The sequence below is a fragment of the Xiphias gladius genome, chromosome 22 (genome assembly GCF_016859285.1).
Source record: "Xiphias gladius isolate SHS-SW01 ecotype Sanya breed wild chromosome 22, ASM1685928v1, whole genome shotgun sequence".
Taxonomy (NCBI): Eukaryota; Metazoa; Chordata; class Actinopteri; order Istiophoriformes; family Xiphiidae; genus Xiphias; species Xiphias gladius.
Window position 1 is genome coordinate 12021346 of NC_053421.1, and position 22279 is coordinate 12043624.

The window sequence follows — 22279 nt, forward strand, 5'->3', positions numbered from 1 at the left end:
ACAACAGTTACATGCTCGTGGTTCTGCTTTTATTCATTTACCTCCTACTCAACCTGAGAGTAGCATTTGGCCCTGGGCGCTTTTCTATGCAAACCACTGACCTCCTCGAACATCTGCGTGCCGCGTTCAGCTCCACTCGACCCTACACGTTTGCCCAGGATGGACCAGCTCTAATGTCATTATAATGGCCAGTAAGCTTTTGTCTCGCAGTTGGGATCAGCCTGTTGCAAGTTTATTATAAGAAAGATCTCCCTCCGCCGCGCGCCAGCCCTGCTGTTCCGCGCAAGGATGAGCTCGCAGAAGCCAAACTTCCTGGCACAGCCGGTCGTCAAGAACATTTTCATGTTCCGGAACGGTGATCCGTATTATGAGGCGCGTCGGATAGTGATAAACCAAAAGAGGGTGTCCAACTTTGAGACTTTGCTGAGAGAGGTGACCGGCGGGATACAAGCCCCGTTTGGAGCGGTGAGAAACATCTACACACCGAGAGGAGGCCACAAGGTGGACTGTTTGGAGAGCCTGCGGAGCGGGGAGCAGTACGTCGCCGCTGGGAGGGAGAGATTCAAAAAGCTGGAGTAAGACTAAATTACAGTTTGCCCTAATGATAACTACTTTCAAATGGCTTTCGCGCAGCTCTAAGTATAATGCAACAATGCGTAAATGCCGGCCTGCTAAGTTTTAAAATGCAACTGTGGCTGTTCCAGCAGTGGACTACTGCCCGCATGGGAAGCGTGCTGGTCAGTTGTGATTACTGTCAACTGTACCTAATTAAAATCTCAGCTGAACCATATTGCACACACTGACTGGGCTCCACAGTCAATGTTGTCGACCGGCCGCTGTCCTCATGCAGTACATAAAATCAGGCACTAATGGTCAGACCTGTTAACTGAGCCATGGTCGCGAAGTTTATGTGACTCAACAGTTTTGCACCAATGCCGAGTCACAGCATGAGGCAGAGGAGCTCAGCCCTGTAGAGAAGTGCGCTGTGCCGCGGCTTAAAAAAAGGTGGACTTATACAGCAGGTAATGAGATTTGTGCAGTCAGTTATTTATAGATTGCAGTGGTGAAGCATTTGAGTGCGCTGTGAATGGTTAACTTAGGCATTCACTTCACTTTATGTTTTATTTGCAGTTACCTAACGATTGGCTCCAGGAAGAGAAGGATGCTGCAGAGTCTTCCAGTGCAGGTAAGAAGAAAAGCTTGCTCTCGTTCAGTTTTTCAGAAAGTTCTTTCTGTCATAAAGTTAGTCCCGAAAGGTAAGTTCCTGTGGAATGCAATAAAATGCCTGAGCTCTACTTGCTCTGTTTGCTCTCTATGGAGCGCAGTACCTGTGGCTGTGTTGTGCAGCAGTGCCAGCAGCAGCAATTGCTGTGCCTGCAATTCCCAGTCATTCTGATCTTTGGCATCACATGAACACAGTCTGCAGAGATGGAACCTGTTTTTTTCTTAGTTTCCAGCCGTGCTAGTTTTTTGAGGGCTTACTAGCCACATGAGAATGAATACCTTAATCACGGACACATTGTTTAAATTGCTTTTATTTTCTTGCCTTAGTTTTCTTGCCCTTCAGCTGCTATGTTTTCCAGGCAGGGTTTCAGACACAATAGCCTTACTCGATCCAGCTCTTCAACATCTGAAACTGCCACGACATGCAAGATACATAAGGATTTGGGGACATCACCTCTGCACTCTTGCCCCCACCCGCAGTGTAAAGGTTTTAGAAAGATCATTGAAGCAACGTGTACTGTTTAGCATTCCTCCCTATTGTTCTCTGTGAGGAATCACTTTGTTGTTGTCTCAATGGCCATGAATTATTAATTTATGGATCATAGTCATCCCTCCTTTCAATGCATCTTTAATCACCAGCTATGAAGTCACAGCCAAAACAAGAGCAGCTTAAAGTCAGGCTCGTCTATTTTAAAAGTCAACTGCAGGTCGTCTTTCCAAATGAGAGGGTTTTTTTTATATTCTGTGGAGGGCACAGATATGTGTACCATACCTAATATACCAAACCTTATTAACTCCATCCACACTTTATAGGGACAGTATGGCAAAAAAACCCCAAATAGGTGCTAATTATAGCCAGAGAAAAAAATGCATCACACAAGGTCTTCGTCAGGATACTCGATACTAAAAGTGTGCAGCCCATTTTTTTCTTTGTCTTTTTGCACCCTTTGTGCACCCTGCCCCGCATCAACATGTTAACCGTACAAGCAGAATCATGAATTACTCTCTGTGCTGTTGATTTTGTCTTATCACCCACCAGCAAGAGGCTTTTCCATCACAGATAACCTCAAAGACGTGTTGCTGCTGATGTGATTGGCGAGCATAAAAAGAACCAATCAATTTTACAAGGACCCTGCTTCCTCCTCCTTATGCCTCGTGCTGATTGCGTTGTTTAATGATGAGAACTCTTACCTGCTAGATGCTTGGCAAGTTTGTTTCCTGCCTGTATTGATTTTAGGGCAGTTATAGGATGGACCAATGAAATTTTTTGGTCACTACCTTTGGTGTACCGTTCCGTATGTGACTCATTTTGACCACAGGGCAGGATCCACCTTCTGACAATAGTCCTTAATACACAAAAATGCTTCCAATTTGCACACAGTAGATCTTCTGTTGTTTTTACATCTCCCTTTCACCTTGAAATTGACGTTTGTGTTGCTCTATGTTTGATTGGATATGCTTTAGAGGACCCACTTCAAGGGGTCCTCAAACCTGCTGGTTTTCATAAACAGTGATGTAAGTATACCAAGTGAGTGTTTAAATCAAATCAAAATTGGTCATAGAGATTTCCGCCAGCAGTCAAGATGTAGTACCTTGTTATACAGAAAATCCTAACGTCAGAAACAAAGATCACTTATTTTACTTATGAACTTTGCTGAATCTAGCATCTGCCCTCTGTGGATGGAATCAAGTGGGTGTGAGGTGTCAAGTTTATGAGCTGTATTGAAAGTAAAAATCGTTTCCTTGGGTTTCGGTTTTCGGCTAAAGGTGCAATGGGTTTGATCATTTGAGTTATTAAAGCTGTGTAAGCTTAGCATCACTCAGTGATGCTGTTGCTGACACTGAAAACGGGTTGAGTGCGCTGATAAAAATAATTTTCAACGGAAAAACAAATCTAGCACAATGTAGTAGCTCCCTAGAGACTGATTCGTGCCTCACATTCCTCCTGGTTGGACTGGTTAACAGCAGTGTGGTTTATACTAGTCTCTGTGCTTTGTAGCATACATAAAAGGCAAATGGTTCAAATGGAAGTGGAATTACATTTTGATTATTTCAGCAATTATGTGAATTTAAATGCATTTTAATGTTTTATCATATCTGTTATTTGTACAGTTTTTAGCCAGAGACAAGGGGCTTAAACTCAATAAAACGAGCTTGACCTTATGCAGGGTAGCTGCTATACCTCTGAATATGTCTTACAGCTTGTTTTATGAAGCACATTTTGTAATTCTACTTTTGGCCTTCAAACCACCGTTACCAGGGTGCACTCACAGATCCCAGAGGACTTTTAATATGCCTCCTCCTTTATCTCTTTATCTCACAGTATCCAAATCTCAATCAGGTGTTGTGGGACAGGACTGGCAGGGCTCACACTTTGCAACCTCACAAACTCAAAGGATTACAGAGGGATCCTTCTTTTGCCGTCACAGATATGAGAGACATATTCTTTCTTGTGTACGATAGCTCTTTTCCCTTTGTTTTAGGGGTAAAAGCTTTTGATGTCACACAAGCATGTTTTCTTGGACTGTTAACTGAAATTTCTCACAGCGAAAGGAGAGAAAAAAATACCAAAACAAATTTAAAAAGTGAATGGATTTAAAAACAAGTGTAAGAGTATACATAACATTGTCTACAATAAACGGATAACGCTACATCAAACTGCTGCTACCCTTCGTGGCTCTGATTCTTAAAGCACTCCCGGCTCTAGGGGATGCACGATATTAGCCCCGTTGACTGACCTGACATGGGCAGCTATATTAAGGAGATGGAGTTAGCTTAAAGGTTGTCCTCACCAACTGGTATATCAATACTGACTCCAGTCTTAGCCTTGGCCCCTAACGCAAAAGTACCTAACGTTTGCACAGGTCTGTTTTCCTGTTGCTCCCCTGGGAAACAAGAGCTGTCCCTTAAATCCCGACTTAACAAACTTTCAAAGCATTGATAGATTCATGACATATTTCATTCTTTCTCATCCCTCTTTTCCAGGCCAAACCACTGCCACAGAATCGAATTATTGTGTCAGCTCGATTCCTGAAACCCATCAAGGAGCCATGTACAATATTGTAAGTTCAAGTTCCCCTATTTTCCACTATTTACACCATTTTTCCACAATCCTAACCTATTAATTTTTCCTGCAGAGTTTTTACATTCACTTATATATACTATATACAGATTATACAATAATGTAACTGTCTTTGACTGTGTACCCAAGTGGGAAATAATGTGACAGACTGCCGATTCCTGATGTCATAGGGAGACACTTGAACTCAGAGGGATTCCCTTCACCATGGAGAACCCTCAGTGTCACTGTTAAAAGCCACTTTCAGCTTGTGTATTTTCTTCACTTAGTGTGGTAGCAAATGGCGATGTCTTAAACCCCGCAATGAGGCTGTTGATCCACCAGAGGATGCTGGGCCAGTTTGAGAGAATACTAGAGATGATCACAGAGAAGATGGGTTTGAGAGTCCTGGGGGGTGTTCGAAGGTACCATTTAAAAAAAAGTGCACACACTTAACATAAGGACTGTATTTTTTTCTACCCACATTATGATATGTCTATACTTGATAGCAAAATAAATCAAGAACAATACATAACAAAACCTTCAGAATTCCACCTTATTCCATTACAACAGATTACCTCATATGATTTTCTAGCACCTTGCTGCATTAATTTGCATATAAATGAAAAAGAATTTTCATGAAACTGCATCAAGTCCTTTATGTTAACGTAGAATTTCACTTGTTGTATGTAATACACACATACACACACACAGTATATACATATATATAGACATATAGACAAAATAATATGCTTTTTAGTGGATCATCTAAATTAATAAATGACCACATGATGATTATGGGAGGGCATTCAGCAATTTAAATCCATCTTGTTCTGACTAACTGGTACAAATACATGATGGAAACCGTGGGGCTTTTGACTCTCTTTGTGTGTTCTAGTCTCTGCACATATGAAGGCCACCAGGTGACGGATGGGAATCAGCTGGAGAGCGGTCAGCTTTATGTGGCTGTGGGAAGAGAAAAGTTTAAGAAGCTGTCCTACAGTGACCTACTCTTCGCTAAACCAAGAGGGACAAGGAGGGTCAATGGGTAAGCACCACACTACAGAAAATATACTGGAGTAACGTTTCTGAAGACTGACATTTTGCCTGTCATAATAACCTGTGCCTTTGTAGCTTTGAAATTTCCAATGTCTTCCCATGCTTACAGTATCTGCACTCACACCTATCCTGCAATACAGACACGAAAACCTCAAACTGATATAGACGCCTGAAATTTAGCATGTAAGTAGATCCTGCATGAAACTAGCAGCGGTCCATTTTGTGCTTATGTCTTCTTCTAAACTGACTACACTCTTTAAACAGTTACTTTATGTTAAACAAGGTATCTCAAATTATTAATGTAACATACAGTAAACAACACTGACCAATGATACCCATCGTTAGGACCTATCAGTATGTAGAGTCTTGATTTCTTCATCAAGAGTTTTGGAAATTTAAAAGTGGAATGCTATGGCTACGAGAGATGGTTCTTGGAGACCGTTCAGTTTGTGTTTGTACAGCACGGTAACTAACTAATCCTCCAGGGCTAATATCTTCTTTCAAATCTCCTGAAAGCTACATCCCTTAGCTCCAAATATTACTTTCAAGATGAGTAATTTGTGAATGAATAAAAGTCAGAAAAAATAAATAAAAATCAGGACAAACATTTATAATGTTTACTGTTGTTCATGCACATATTGAACGCAAAGCTACGTAAGTAGTTTTTCAGATTTGAAAATCTTGCATCTACATAATATGCTTTTTCATATTACAAGTATTTGGTAGATTAGAGCATTGCTGATTAATCAAATATTACACAGTATAGTGTTTAAACCCCACAATTATCAATCAACCCTCCAATTTTTCCTTTTCAGAAGGCCTTAAGTTGTACTGGGGTTTACAAAATTACATGGCTTATTTCAGGTGCATGTGCTAATGAATTAAGTGTTGTAAGGGAGGCTTTTCATATCATGTATTTATGTAAATTACCTCTTTCTGTCTGTTTTGTCTACAGAATGAAAGCTTACTCTCTTCCACCTATCTACAGATATTCCAAGCAAAATGGAAATGTAAGAATTGCATGCTTTTTGCATGAAATATTTAGATGATCAAGATTTGAATTTAATGTTTCACAAAGCCTTAAAGCAGAGCTGAGAACAGTGTTTCCCCAAGTTTTTTTTTTTAGCTGCGGTCCCTTTGTGCATGCATCCACAAGTGCATGACGCTGGACCCGTATTCAGATGCATTGGTGGAGGAATACCTTAAAACAGCCTTGTTATGTGTATGGTAATTTACCAGGATCTTTGAAGGGCTCTAGAGGCCCAGATAGTTGTAGTAATATTATTTTATTGAACATAAATAGAAATAGATTTAAAAAAACTTAATGAGCCAGTCTTTCAGACTCATCTGGAAATTCAGATATAATTTGACTAACAAGATAAGTGTACAGGACAAAATTGCAACAGTTTACTGTTTGTTTGTACCTTTTTGAAGTTGGTCTCTCACACGATGAGGGAATTAATAACACCAGTTTGAGATGTTTGTGCACAGTTGTGCAGGCAAAATAAACTTTTTTGCTTCATCAATCAGTGCTCAATGGACATTTGAGAATGTTTACTTTGTTTAACTCAATTGTGTACTTATGTTATATTTCTACTACTTTTGCCAAAGAAGTAAGCCAAGTAAAAAAAATTACGGTAGGGGAGATAGGTATGTCTACCTTTTAGCACTGGCCCAAAATGAACAACCGAGTATTTTATATTGGTATTTTTTGCAAGTTCCATACAAATTTAGTTTACACTGGTACATACTGCCTCCAGGAAATAGCATATGCCCACACTCTAAGTCCATCACTGACAACAGCTCTGGCCTTCTCCTGCCTACTCGCCTTTTAAATGTTTCCAAACTGACTGCGAGCCATATAATTGAAAGTGTTACAACCCGAAATAGTGCTACAAACTCACTTAACTACTGTGTAGAGGTTAAGCTTTAAACAGTGCAGGTACTTACTGACTGACACGTTTTCTCCTCGGGACTTAGTTTAGCTGTGTGCACTAGCTGCTGTGACTGTTCAGTGCTACAAACCCGTACAAACTTTACAAACATGACTCGACCCGGCTGATGCTGATGCCAGCTCTCTTACAGACTCACTGCCCTCAACACTTCCGGAACGTGTAGAACTGCAGTCCGTATGCCGGGAAATACCGAAGAGACCGCTTGGAAGCTTTGGGGCTCACATGATATGTTCATGTACCAAAGTCAGACAGTAGACTCAGTGCTTGTTAGCCTGATTTCCTGCTGCCTGCACTCTCTGGCCTGAAAGGTGCACATCAACCAAAACAGGAAAACTCAAAATACTTGAAATACTCAATTACATTTACGTTCCTTCGATCCATACCAAGGGAAAAAAACAGGCTGCACAATATTGTAGAATATACACAAAGTAGTTACAGGGAGTGGGTTTTTTTTCGATCATGTAGTTGTTTTAAGTTAATGAGGGATAGCTATAAAAAGAAAGATAGGAACACAGTTGCCAGTCTTCAAGTGTTAAAACTTAGCCAAGGTAAACAGATCATTATTTGGGCCTGTTTTATGAATACTTCATACACTTCATTCATACTTCATTCATTTCCTCAGCCCGAGCCACTATAAATAACAACATAAATATTGTAAGCACTCGCTCATGTCAAAATGCCGGGGCCATGAGCTTTAGATAAACAGATGCATCAAAGTTAAACAAATTGATTTCAATAGGAAGATGTTCCTGATATTTTATACATTCTCTTCTTATTTCATACTGTAGATAACTTTATTATTGGTCATGGCTTTCACAAGTCTCTCATCAACTGACTAGACTTCCATTTCCCCCAGATTAAGTCCACAGTTCAGTGCAGTGATAGCGGCGATCGAGACTCCAAGGCCTACCTTCCCAGCCACAACAGAAACCACAAGGAACACCTGTCCTCCATTGTCAGAGAAATCTCTCAGGCCAGACTCATCTCCCTCAGGAAGAAGAGGAGCGGGCAAGGAATGACCTTCAGCATCTCTGACAATGGTAACGTAGGGGGAAATAGAACAGTATGAAAAGGAATTGAACAAAATGCATATAAACCTCCTCCATGGGGCTCAACAGCACCATATTCAAAGACAGAAGAGTGTGTTTTTTGGTTTTTTTTTAGTATTTAGGAGAGATTTGTTGAAAAACCCAGCAGTGGTTTATTTCTGTAGGAGCTCTGCTTTAATTAGCTGACTTGCTTATCTCCCTATTGTCATTTATATTAGCAAAGGATAATAATAGGGAGGTATGTATGTTCTATATTAGTAATACAATTATAATAAACAATATTCATAAAATTTACTTCTTGCAGCTCTTTACTAGTCACCCCCGAAAAGGATGTGATAGATGGGATGTGTGGACATTTTCAAAAGGGGCTACTGAAGTAAAAAGAGTTAAAAACATAAGTTTATCTGTGACACACTGTAATCTGCCACAAGCTGTTGTACCGTGGCTGCCACTGAGTATCAAGCCCATGTGATTCTAACATTTATCATCACTGTTTTCTGTTAGTAATTGTCTATATGCATTATACGGAATCTGTGCAGAGTGAGCTTGTGTGTGTGTGTGTGTGTGTGTGTGTGTGTGTGTGTGTGTGTGTGTGTGTGTGTGTGTGCGTGCGTGCGTGCGTGCGTGCGTGCGTGCGTGCGTGCGTGCGTGCGTGTGTGTGTGTGTGTGTGTGTGTGTGTGTGTGTGTGTGTGTGTGTGTGTGTGTGTGTGTGTGTGTGAGTGTGCGTGTTTGTGTGTGTGTGTGTGTGTGTGTGTGTGTGTGTTTATGTGTGCCTTTGCGCATGATAAATTGAATATCCTTGTGGGTCTCTGCATACGTGTGTGATTGCATGTGCCAGTGCAATTCAGGACATGAGTGCCTGGCTTGAAAGATATTCCCTCTAATACACTGACATTTAGTAATAGGTACCTGGCCTTTGAATGTATTTATGTCTGAATTGCCACACTCATAAATAATTACTATAACATGTGGCACAAACAGGGCTATATAGCCTACAGTTAGGAGTATAAGATGTAGTGACATATGATGTAATGCATGGTCTGTGAAATCTTATGTAACCTGCTCCATTCTTAAATGCCCACATAGTGGCACTGTTGCTCTTCAGGAAATATAACAAGAAAAAACTGAAAGTAGGTCTAGTATGATGACATTAACCACTGTTACAAGAAACACATTACGTCAACTTCTGGGCTTATGATCAGTCTGTTATAATATCCTGCAGAAACTCTGTACCTTCAGTTAAACTTTACTTTTGTGCCTTGTGGCAGCTGGCCCTCCTCCCAACTAACAGATATTTTTCCAGGAATGGCATATGCATTGTAGACAATGACAATGGAAAAGGGAATTGAGAGCATTTTTTTCTAATTTTTTAATGAAAGTTTTACAGGAATTTGTGCCTAGATTTTCTGTAGACTGCTGCTGACCTTAATGTAACTCCTACTGCGGTATGAACCACATTACGTCATCTTGTGGCTCATGATAGATGTTGCCTGTTTTCTCCACTGGCAGGAGAGTTGACAGCAGAAGCCCAAAGGAGCATGGAGAATTGTGTCTATGGTTCAGGGGAGCTGGCATTTTGCATCAAAAGAGAGGAATAAGGAATGTGTGTGTGTGTGTGTGTCTGTGTGTGTGTGTGTGTTTGTTCTGCCTTTGTCTGTGCGTGCATGTGTGCGTGTGAGATCCATAATGTCACCCTCAGAATCCTCTGTACATCAGATTGTGTGGCATGTCGTATTATTGGCACAGAAAACCATGTTGCGTTATTGGTCCCCTTGGGTGACATTGACCAAAGATTAAATTAACAGACAGACAGCTCGGAAAACAAGATCAGGCATTAGACAAGATCGTTTGAATGACTCAGAGAGCATATCACAGTCTCATGCGCCCTCCACTGTTTGACTGAGTATGTCAGTTACTTTGTCTCTGTCCATGGTGCTGAGCAGATTTTATATAAGATACAGTAGGTTGGGGTTTCTCAAAGGCATCTTTACTCTTTTTATCCGTTGCCTTTTGCCAGAGAAAATCCATGCTGAGATGTTATTTGTTCATTTCGAAAGTAAACATGAGCTGAAATTATAGCTGCTCATTGGCTTACCGCAAACCAATTAGTTCTATGCCCATTAGCATTTCCTGGAGCAGGTACGTTAAGTATAGTGGACTTTTTTGACCAGTTTGGCTTTTCAGTAGGAACATAGTGTTCATATTACCTCTGTTTAGTGATTCACAGCAGAGCAGAGGTGTTTTTGGTGTTATTTTCCCCTCGGGAAAATCCTGCCCTGGCTGGGTATGAAGTAAACACATCCCGTTCTGCTGCCAAAAGGAACACAGCCAAAAAAATTGGCAGCGGCTTTGGAAAGAACACAGCATGAAACCCACACTTCAGATCTCTGGTGTGCTGGAACATTAGAATGAAAACAAAATATATTTATAAAGGTGTCATGTCATTATAAATGTATTTGTGAGAGAGGGACGGGGTAGGAAGAGATAGAGAGATGTGCAGAGAGGAGAAAACAGACAAGTGAGACAGAGTGACCCCGTAACTTGAGATTCGGCCTCTGTTCTGTGCTGACTCTGTTGTGCCAGGAAGGTTAGTTTTTGCGTGTGATACTATGTGTGTGTGTTGGTGCGCCAGTCCCCATTATTCACTGTCTATCAGCTGCTGGTAGCCAGACTGAGGATGACTACAGTAGTTTCTGTCTGGTGTATTGTAAAGCTTCTGACTTTTCTGCTTCATCAGAGTGAACACAGCGGAGAGTGACAGCGAAGACAAGGGGGAGGCAGTGTGACAAGTCATGCAGCAAAGGTCACAGAATGAATTTGAACTTACTATAACAGAGACATTTGGCTTAAAAGACTTAACCAACAAGACACATTGCCTGTCGTACGCTTCACCCAACAGAGTTATACTTTATAGTAGCTCTTTTAAATTGGGTAAAATTAATGGTACAGTTTGGCCACCGTTAGCTTTTTTTCCTTCAAAAACACATTCATGTTCAGTGTGTAACCAACTAGCAGTTGTTGATAACCTCAAAATAGAATTAGGATGTTTGTCAGTGTTCTTTTTCTTAAAGGGCCTTTCTGGTCAGTTCAGTTGTATGGCTCCCTTGAGAGGAGAGGAGAGAAGAAGTAAAGAGAGCACCAGGAATGGGAAAAAGGGAGAAGAATAAAAGATAGGAGGAAGAAGAAAAAATGTGTCTGGACAGGTGTGGTGAGAGAGGAGGCAAAGAGAAGGGATGATAAAAGAGAAGGTTAAAGAAGACGGAATAAAAGGTTGAGATGATGAAGGGAAGAGAACATTATCAGGAAGCAGAAGAGAAGGAAAAAAAAGAACACAGCTTGAATCAAATAGTGAATATGATGAATTGGGGGTAAAGAAAGGCACAGAGAGACATTGAAGGGTAGAGGGATGGGTGGGGTTTGGATAATTGCCTTTCATTTGGATAATCTCTTCATTTAGAGTCATCGAAGCAGAATTTGACTGTCTGCCCCTTGCTGGGGCCAAATTGCTGTTCGAAAAATCAACAACTGAACCTTGTACGTCAGGAAGGAAGGACGGGCAGAAAGGTATGGACAAGAGGAGAGAGAGGAAAGGCAATGAGAGAGGGAGAGAAGAGGGTCTGCTGACAGAGAGGGAAGTGTGTCTACTGATTAGCTGGACTCTTACATGGGTTGTACATGTCTCTGTGCTTGCATTGAAGAGGCACTGCACACTTAAACATGTTTTTTGAGCTGTAAACTAAATGACATGACTGTACTGTGATGAAATACATCAGCGCTGGTGTTGATGTTGACATTTCTTACCCAAGTTGTAAAAGCCGGCATTTCATGGGTTAAAAATGGCTCAACACACCATCTATTGTTTTGAATCATCCTGAACCTTGCAAGACCAATGCTGAAATAGAGTCAACCATTTGGGACATCTTTGCCTCATGAAATTTATATCAAGAAAAAGAAAAGAATGTTTACGCCGTCTAATCATAGATGGGCGGCCCATCACCTCCCCCAACACCTGTCCGTGAGTGGGCGTCTGTGAGACTGCGCTCATTTTCATATATATATGTACGTGTATATATACTGATCGAGACTCAACATTCACAGAAGTTAACGCTATTTTTTGCTAACCCTCCGCTAAGTATTTTTCAATTTTGGTGCAATGGTTCAAACTTGTGCTTTTGATGGCCGTAGAAGCATCAGCGGTCTGCATACTTGCCCTTCAGACCCTCATATGGCTCGGCAGTGGTTGCAGACAGCAGCAGGTCCCTCGATAGCAACGCACTGCTATATACATTTGCAACTGGTGTTTTTCATGCTCAGCCCTGAAGCTCCGGTTTTGGGCATTAATGGGGCTGGAGCCAGCAGCTCGAATTGATATTGCTCAGGACCACCGTGGTCCTCCACACGCAATGTCCGCTTCAAGGGATTCTGGAGTGGAAAAGACCTCCACTTCCAAAGAGCCCTCTAGCATAGGTGCCTTGCAGACACTGACAAACTCCCGCGTCACACACATCCATACACCCCCCCATTAGCCCCTTGCCCACTTTTTAGCATTTTGCTAAATTATGGTGTGGGTACATTTTAATGAGGGGGCACACTATCGTCAGCTTTTGAATTTGCAAAAATTATGTGTGTTCTTTTCAGGTCTACCCCGGCCAAGAGTTACAGTACTGATATAAGACATACAAGTGCTGCTTTTAAATATATGAGTTTGTTCAATGGAAGAAAATTCTAGCTAAACAAAATCATTTCACGCTCTTTGATGCTATGGGAAATTCTTTGAAAAATTCCTTGCAGTCTCAGCAGCCCGGAACCCAGTGACACTCTAAAACTGGCTGCTTCAGAGAGTCTATAAGTAGTACCTGTTTATAGTCAGTTTTAGCATTGAAATCTCAAGGGCATCCATGTTACACAAAACCTCATGTGAATAGCCTCTTACTTCCTTTTCATGTACTACGCCACATCTTTGAATGTACTGTAGCAGGAGCAGACTCAATTTATGATACATGACAGATCCACATTATGTCTGTTCCTATTATTTTCCTTGAAGGGGCTTTGAATTGAAGTAAAGAAAGTTTTAAGTTGAAGTATTTTTCAGGAAAAAAAAATAATTAAAAAAAATCAAAATGGAAATGCTCTTGGTCTTATTTACAAGTTGAATGTGAAAAAAATGGAGATTGTTGCATACGTGCGAGTGTGTGTGTGTGTGTGTGTGTGTGTGTGTGTGTGTGTGTGTGTGTGTGTGTGTGTGTGTGTGTGTGTGTCTGTGTGTGTTTATGTGTGCCTTTGCACATGCACAAGTCATCCAGCCAGATCAACATTCTGCCTCCGGTGTCATAAAATGTGCTGCTGCCTTGGGGAATTAGCCCTGTTAGCATATGTTTCTATAATGCCTGTCAGCGTGAAATAGGGTTCAAAACAGCCTTGGGAGGCAGGAGACATGTACACAAAGAGGCAGCGTGTCTTTATTCGTGTGCCTGTGTCAAAAAAAGAGGCTAAGCAGCAAAGGATGAGAGATGGCAATATTTAAAAGAAGTTTTTTTTTCCCTTGCCAAGTTCTTGGAAAGTGTGGTTTGTGAGCACTGTTTAATGTATTTATGTGTGTGTTATGCGCGTGCCTGTGTTTCCGCGCATTTACGCACAGGCTCGTATGCCACATCTCAGACATGACCATCCTTCCCTATCCCTCCTTCATTCTTCCTCTCCTTTCATCTCCCCATTTTCACTGCGGCAGAAAAAGGTTCGTCATGACCCTTTGATGCAGGATTACTGGATTAAAGAGCAGGGTAGCTGTACTAATCTGTCACATTAATCTGTTAACAAGAGTTTCAGCGGTGACATACAACAGCGCCAGCTATGACATAAGGTTAGGGTAATGTGTGACACTTTCAATGACATAAACTTTCTTAATGTCTGTCACTTCTAATCTAGCCTGCTTTGCACGTTAGGGCCTTTTTGAGGTTGAGCTTGTAGACGTGCATCTGAAGTAGTTGTGATAGGAGCATCAGCATCTGCAGGATTTGTATCAGCCTGAGACACTGAAACAACTTTGACATACAGCCTAAATGGCATGAGTAAATATGACGTTTGTGGAGATCTGAAGTTTAGGGCATCTGAAGCTGCTGTGTTGCCAAAGCAAAATGCTCTGTGTCCATCATTTAATGCGCTCACACATGCATTTTCAAAAGTTTTTGTCCAAATAATGTACTTTAGGGGGTCAAAGACAACATGAAAACATATTGCGCAGGATGTACATCACATCGGCAAAATACAAAATTTAGACGATAAATGAGAATTATTTCACAGAGGCCGTCATAGAACTTGAATTATAAGAAAAAAATATTACTTTCAGTGTATCTTGGAATTAATAATCAAATACCAAACCATTTCAATGATAGCAAAGTTATTGGTTAGTAAGACTTTAGAACATCAAATAGCTGCATATAGCTGCATTTTAGAGAATGCAGTCTGTGTGTGTGTCTGTGTGTGTTGAGAAGAAAGAAAAATCCAATTTCAATATCTGTTCCTATTACACTGATCAGACAGAAGCCATTTGGAATAAAACCTTCATGTAATGGACACACTGGATGGTACAGTTTCAGGCAACTTTGAGAAAAGTGAGAGAGGACAAATTCCATGAATTATTAAAATATTTAACCGAAGCCATGACCTTTATAAATATTACTCGGCCTGTCTGACTGCAAAATGGTTAAGCAGAGCTTTGCTCTGATTTAATGTCAAAGCTATTTAAGATGGGGGCTGCACATAAGAGGCATTTTCTACACGAATGAAAAGGTTCCCTCTAGGGATAATGTATGGTGTTTTTTTTATATGCATACATCTCGGACACAAACCCAAATGTAAAGGATGTTATACACCAGAATTACTTTACACAATACATTTCATATGCTTATGATGATATTTTAGTCCTAACCACAGTTTCCATCAGGCTAATTGATTTTGATTGAGCTTTTAAAGGGACACTCCAGGAATTTAACATTTCACTTCCATAATGTTGGGGGACTCGAGGCAGATTAAAAAAAAAAAAAATTAAAAATGGAGGGATAAACTCAAAAGCAGCAGAAGCTGAGATATCATGACTTTTAGTTTGTAGAATGGGTCAAGCTCCAGAAAGTCTGGATCTGACATTTCCCATAATGCACTTCAGTAGCATCTGTCATTATAAAAAGCTTCCTTTTTACAGGCTAAATAGTCCTCCTTGTCATAAGTAAATTGAACTTCATGTGTAAAATTGATGGTGTACCCCTTCGATAGAATTGTTGTGCCTTTTGAGTCACGAAGTCATCATTTACAAAGCAATAACATTACAACTATGATCTGTTGGATATGTTGTTCTATAATGTGGTGGATTGTTGACTGTAAACTTTTTGCACACTTGTTGTTGTGTTTGTATGATGTAAGAGAATGTAATGACTGCGGTATGTTTAAAGCTATGAATTACATGAAAATATACTGTGTCTATGCATGAGAGAGAGAGAGAGAGAGAGACAGCAACAGATGAACGAGCAAAGTATACAGTCATCAGATTTTATTTTAAGCAGCTGGACCCGTTTCTCTATTTCACATCACTATAAACTCAATACCAACTGGGCCTCTCTCGTGGTAGCTGGCCATACAGTCATTAAATGTTTTAACAGGATCTTGGTCAGTGACTGGAGCACACTTGCTGAGTGGCAACATTTCATAATTGCCATTTAGAGTTACTGCCCGTGTTGTTTTACACCCCACGGTATGTGCTGACTGGAGTAAATCAGCTGGATGTATATAAGCAATATACTGTACTGTATGGTGATATGCAGGGAGTCTTGAGTAGAGTGATTTAGGTGCATAAAGTAGTGTGTCAAGGCTTGAGTGTTTATTTAACACTACAGAGCTAATCCACTGAAAGTAGAATTGGCTTGTGGAGGCCATGTCAACAATTTTTTTCCATGCTTTGGTTTAAAAGCATAAATGCACTGTGTATTAAAACGGTGATTTGGATTTGTTAGAGCAGCAACCTCTGCCATTTAGAAATTGATTTTTCAGAAGTGGTTCTGAAAGAATAAAGATTCTGCTCTTGTGCAGCCAGAAAAAAACAAAAAACGAAAAAAACCCTCACTATTGACCATGACATCCAAAGCATTTCCAGGAAAATGTCTTTTTTAATATGCTTGTAACTCAGATGTCAGCCTGTCAGAGGTAATAACGCCTGAGTGTCTCATGGTGCATATTGACTACAAAAGGGATGCATTAACAATTGTGTATTCCATTAGGCTGTGGTAATAGAGCTTGATTTTTTTCAGCATTCCTTTCCATTCAAGGAATACATTGGCAAAAAACCCACTATGATTAACCTACTGTGGATGTTGGGTGGTAAATAAACTTTGCATAGTAAACGCTGGAAACATTTTTCAGATGATTTTCTTATAAGCAGTGCACTAAGTGCAATAAATACAGAACAGGGGAATACCAATTGTTTGCCATTATTTCATGTTTTGTTATTTTTATAAGATTTTCAGTAAACTTTCTCCCTAATATGGTTTTCTTGTCGTGTCTCAACTCTAGGGAAAGCTTTATTCAGTTCAGTAGGTTTTCCCAGAAGTGTCACAGCTCTGAAGACATCTTCTAATCCTAGAAAAATGACATAACAGATTCTAGAGAAACTAGAATAAATGGTTTGCACAGCATTAAAACAGCAGGTTTCTCCAGCACAGTGACTTCACGGCCGTTAAAAGCATCGTACATCCTCAATGAACCAATCATGGTTCAATTTCCAATGAAAAAAAAATGTATTCTTGAACTTGTCTGCCATGGATTTCCTGTGGAGTCAAGAACTTGATTGCACTGTATGGCTTTTACACAGAAATGCTTCCTGGAGGGGTGCAAAAGCTTTTAGACAGGATATTAGACTCCACAAATCTCTGTGAGGCATGGCTGCCCAGTCCAACTCTGCAGTGGAGATACAAGAAAACACTGATATAATGCGCATCGTCTCTTTTGCCATTAGAATTGCATGTTCTTGATAAACAAATATGGTGATAAAATATACAATGTGGTTCTTTTATTTTATCCAACGAACGAAAAGCTTTATGCACATAAAGCAATTGTCCAACTCCCTGTTGAGTTTAAACTCATTGTTAAAAAGTCTGTAAACAAGAGATGATTGGTAACACTCCCTTATATCCTGTGGAAGAAATTGGAGGATGGACCTGTTTGCTTACTCTGTGCCAGGACCTTAATAGAAAAACCTTCCATTGGAGTTTGTTGACAATGTAGTTCGGGCTCAGGGCTCAGCTGAGGACAGGGAACCACAGGGGGTTGTTTCTTTCTGCGATACATGTTGTTTTATTAATTAAGTTGATTGATATAATCCTTACATATTTAATGGAATAGTATGTACATCATTATACCTGGTGTAAATTTCACCCTGGATTCCCCCAGTGTGTTAGGGTTACTAGAAGTGGATGAGCACATCAAATGGAAAAACAGATCAAAGACATCCTGCACCATGTTACTGTATGCATGAATCTGAGGTGTTGAGACAGAAATCACAAAAGTCCTGTTTTTTCTTTTATAAGGGAGTCTCCTAAAACTAAAATCCTGCAGAGAGGCAGAATGTATGTGTGTGTGTGTGTGTGTGTGTGTGTGTGTGTGTGTGTGTGTGTGTGTGTGTGTGTGTGTGTGTGTGTTGTGCACGGTCAAAGAGAGAGTTGCTTGTTGAGGAGTGAGAGGTTATAATAGTTTACTACCTGCTATCACTTCATCTTCAGTTGTGTTTTATTACATTTCCCTAAAACACCAGTCATTTGTAACCTTAGCTTTCATAAGAATGGCAGCGAGAGCCATTTATGTGAGTAATTATACCCGCTTACCATTGCATCCTTGTTTTACCTCACACTGATGGATGACATATAGCATTACCTCAGAAATCTGGGTGTGCTCTGTCCGTGTTTTTGCGCCAATAATGCATAAGTCGAAAGAGGGAATGTGTGTGTGTGTGTGTGTGTGTGTGTGTGTGTGTGTGTGTGTGTGTGTGTGTGTGTGTGGGTGTGTGTGTGTGGGATGTTTGCCTGATTATGACGGAAGAAAGAGACAGACACATTTCATACACACTTGCACACACATACACAAAACTGTCCAACCAATTGTATTTACCAGAACCCAAATCTACTGGATTTAATGATGAGCAGGAAGGGGAGATTCTAAATATTGTATTTAATTTGATTTAGCATTTTCATGAGCCTGTACCTCGTCCTCAAATCGCATTAAGATGTTTAGAGTTGTAGGGGCTCATCCACTGCTTACTGCTTATACCTAATCGTTCAGCCCTCTCTGTTAATGAATGCAGGCGATTTCCATAAAATATTCTTAAAGAGGTCCGTTGTTATTACCCTAACGTTTCATCTCCTACCATAGCTAAACTTCAATCAGTTTTGCATTTGAAATGCATTAAATGTCTCCATAAACTCTTCTAATCTCTACCCGAGTCATTTTTCTTCTTTAACTGGTATGTGTAGAAAGGGAAACTAATATTAAAGACATTAATTACACTGCCCCCCCCCTTATGCCGCTTATTTCTGATTAGAAATTTCAGTCTCATCCAGTGTTTCAAAACAAGTGTGTAATTATGTTGTTTATCGGAGCGTATAGTTGTATTCCTCTTATGATGTTTAGGGTTAATTACTCCAAGGCCTTTGATGCACATGCTCACATGAAAAGTGAAAATCCCCGTATTAATTTTGTACTCCAACTCTCTGCCTTGCTTAGCTGATTACGTCAATAGAAATGAGTGTGTAGTGGGTATTGAGTATGACGTCTTCATTTAAAAACCAGGATTCACAATATCCCTTTGCAGCTGTATAGACCGTAGGTGATGACAGGGGGCCAGTGGAAGATATTTCCCATAGCGAAAACTAATGTTGGACTATTTCTTTTTTTTTTTTTTTTTTTTGCTGCCATGCAACTAGCTTTAAATACTTAGTCTGCCTCACACATTGTGTGTTGGGCAGAATATTCTTGACAGTAGCTTGCAACTTGCAACATAAACACCAGCGCCGGAACCTCTTTAATAGATCTGGTTTGTGTGTGGGTATGTGCAATAAAAGCAATGGTTAGGGTAGAACAACCTCTACCTGTGGTGATAATGAGGATGATTCCTGTGGTGGTGATAGTAGTAATGATGATCTAATTTGAAATTTGTATTCTGAATCATCTTATTACAACCAATGTTTACTGTCTCTCTCTGGCACACATCCATTGTCTGGGGAAGTTGTTTACATCCCTGAAAAAAATATGGGTGCTTTTGCCCTTTACCACCAGGTGTCACTGTTGTGCTGTGTTTGTTTAAGCCCGAAAACACAGCTGCTGAATAAAAGCTGTATAATTTCAACAAGTCACTTACTGGAGGATGATTAAAAGCTCCCTTATTTATAGGAGAGGTTTTATGGATTCCTGAAATGATGTAATGGGATCTGAGTGAGGGATTCAGGTTTTAGGGTCTTGAAAAGTAGTCAGCACATGAAGGAATATTTAACCTGTTTAAATTAATAAGGGATGAAAAACAAACTGATGTGGACACGCTTTAAATTCATCAGAAATAACCAGCATATAGCCTATTTGTGATTTTTAAAAATATATATATTTTTCATGGACATACACAGTGCAGTGTATTCTGCTCTATGTAGTTGTGTTGAGCCTCTTGAAAACAGAATGTCATTCAATGAATCAAAATATTATTCATGTCTTTGATTCGATTCATATGATAAAATTACCCCTTCTGCCTCTTTTTTTTCTGATTTGGCTCAGACAAGTCTACTTGCGCCTGTGCGAGACAGAATAAATGTCTCATATTTACACAAGGATCACACCTATCACTTTACCTTCAAATTATATTGCCCCTGACAAGCCCATTCAAGACACAATAAAACACATTAGGATCAAAAGCACAATGAAACATATTTTGAATTATTATTACTATTTTTTTTACTTTAAAGAAACAGCCAACTTTCTGTAAAATCATTCTCACTTAATTGTTATGCTCAGTGCACCCAGTTAAAAGTTCCCCCCCATGTATTTCCAGATGACCAGGAATCAAAGGCTGATGATGGAAACAGTGACAACAAAACCCATGAAGACCAGCCAGCTGAAGAGGTATAAACATAAGTTAGTGTACATAATAGACTGTTGCAGGAACCAACAATGACGACTTTATAAAGAGACATAGCTATGCATTCTTTTTGATGTGACCTATCATTAGGGGGCACAGCATAATGTTGCTGCCATACTGTTGTTTGGTTCTTTGTCACATGCTCAAGTGCCTGTTTTTTTTCTCCACTACTTGTTGCATATTGATTGACATTCAACAAAAAGGTTCTTGAAAAAAATAAATAATGCTGCACTTGATTTGTAAGAGCTCATGACTCTACAGCGCTGTCACTCAATTTTAGGAAAGTTTGGGTCACATGAAGAATTATTGTAAACAATCCAATTATACTGTACGTATATCTGTTAAAATATTTAGAGCTACAAGTTGTTCGTTTGGTATTATTCCGTTACAGAAACCTGCAGATGATGATGCAAAAGCCACAGAGGCAAATGGTGAAAAGGCAGGAGAGCAGGAGGAGGCTACTGCTGAAAACACCACAGAAGAAGACACTTCCACCTGCAAAGAAGAGAAGGAGGAAAAGCAGGACACAACCGGTGAAAAAGAGGGAGGGGAAGAGAAGAAGGAAAATGAAGAGCCAAGTAATGAAAAAGAGAATGAGGCAACAGCAGGACCTGAGGAGAAAGAGGAGGTGGTAAAAGAAGAAGTGAAGGAGGAGGTCATGGATGAGAGTAAGGAGGAAGTTAAGAGTGAGGAGCAGGAGTCCAGCAGTAGCAACATTGATAAGAGCCAGGACAATAAAGAGCAAGAGGATGGAAGCCATACATTTTCTGAGAGTGAAAAGGATGAACAGGGTGAAAATACAGAAGAAGAGAAGCAAGATAAAGACAGTGGAAAGGGGGAGAAAAACAGTGAAGACCAAAATAACGATGTAGACTCAAAGGAGGAACAGAAAGAGACAGAAAACAGCAATGAGCCAGAGAAGACTCAGTCAGATAACGAGACAAAAGACAATGATAACAGCAGATGTAATAGTAGCAACAGTAACCAGGAGGAAGATATGAGCAAAACAAAAGAGGGAGCTCCCAAAGAGTCAGGGGAAGAGGAGAGAAAGGTGAATGGAGAGGTCAGTGGAGAAGATGATGAGGTGGAATGTGAAGCAGAGCTGGACATGAAGGAGAAAAATTCAGCCAGTCGCAAAGATACCACAGCAAGTGGAAAGAAAGGGGAGGAGGCTGATAAAGAGAATCAAGATAACAGCAAGAAAGAGAAGGATTAGGAAAGAAAGACAAAATGTCAAAGATATTGGATGAGCAGTACTAAAAACAGGAAGCAATACTTATTTACAATACAATGTAAAAATACAGAAGGTGGCAGAGCAGATTCACAGAAAGCAAACAACACTTGATTGCACTCAGAGATATTTACTAGATGGCCTTATAGAAGTTGCACTGAAAAAAAATCATTACACAAGCAAGCAAGTAATTTGCCAAGCAAGTCAGAGAATCTTTGAATGGTTGACTGCTAAATGATGCTAAGTACAAAAACATCAAAATTTCGGGTTTATATTCAAACGCTATTCATCAAAACATTATCCATGTCTAAGAGACAAATCAAATAGAAGCTATAATATATATAGACACACACACATATATATATATATAATTATTATTTATTTTTTTCCCCAATAATACATACTGTTAGCTATTGGGCTGCTTTATTGTCTCAGTATAAACTTTGAGCTGCTAGTTTTGAAAGATCATTTTTGTATGTATGGAAGTTTTGTCTATTTCCCAAAGTAAGCGATGCAAATGAGCTTTTTAAGTGAGTACAATA

At 40.0% G+C, this 22279-nt stretch overlaps 1 protein-coding gene across 1 annotated transcript; it reads left to right on the forward strand.

Moving 5' to 3' along the window:
* Positions 1–288: 288 nt before the first annotated feature.
* Positions 289–22051, forward strand: LOC120784646 (doublecortin domain-containing protein 2-like). The gene is made up of 9 exons (XM_040118615.1): positions 289–575; positions 1132–1186; positions 4210–4286; positions 4573–4707; positions 5181–5330; positions 6297–6351; positions 8153–8336; positions 20420–20490; positions 20898–22051. The coding sequence occupies exons 1-9, from the start codon at positions 289–291 to the stop codon at positions 21720–21722; spliced, it is 1839 nt and encodes a 612-aa protein (XP_039974549.1). The 3' UTR covers positions 21723–22051.
* The last annotated feature ends 228 nt before the right edge of the window (positions 22052–22279 follow it).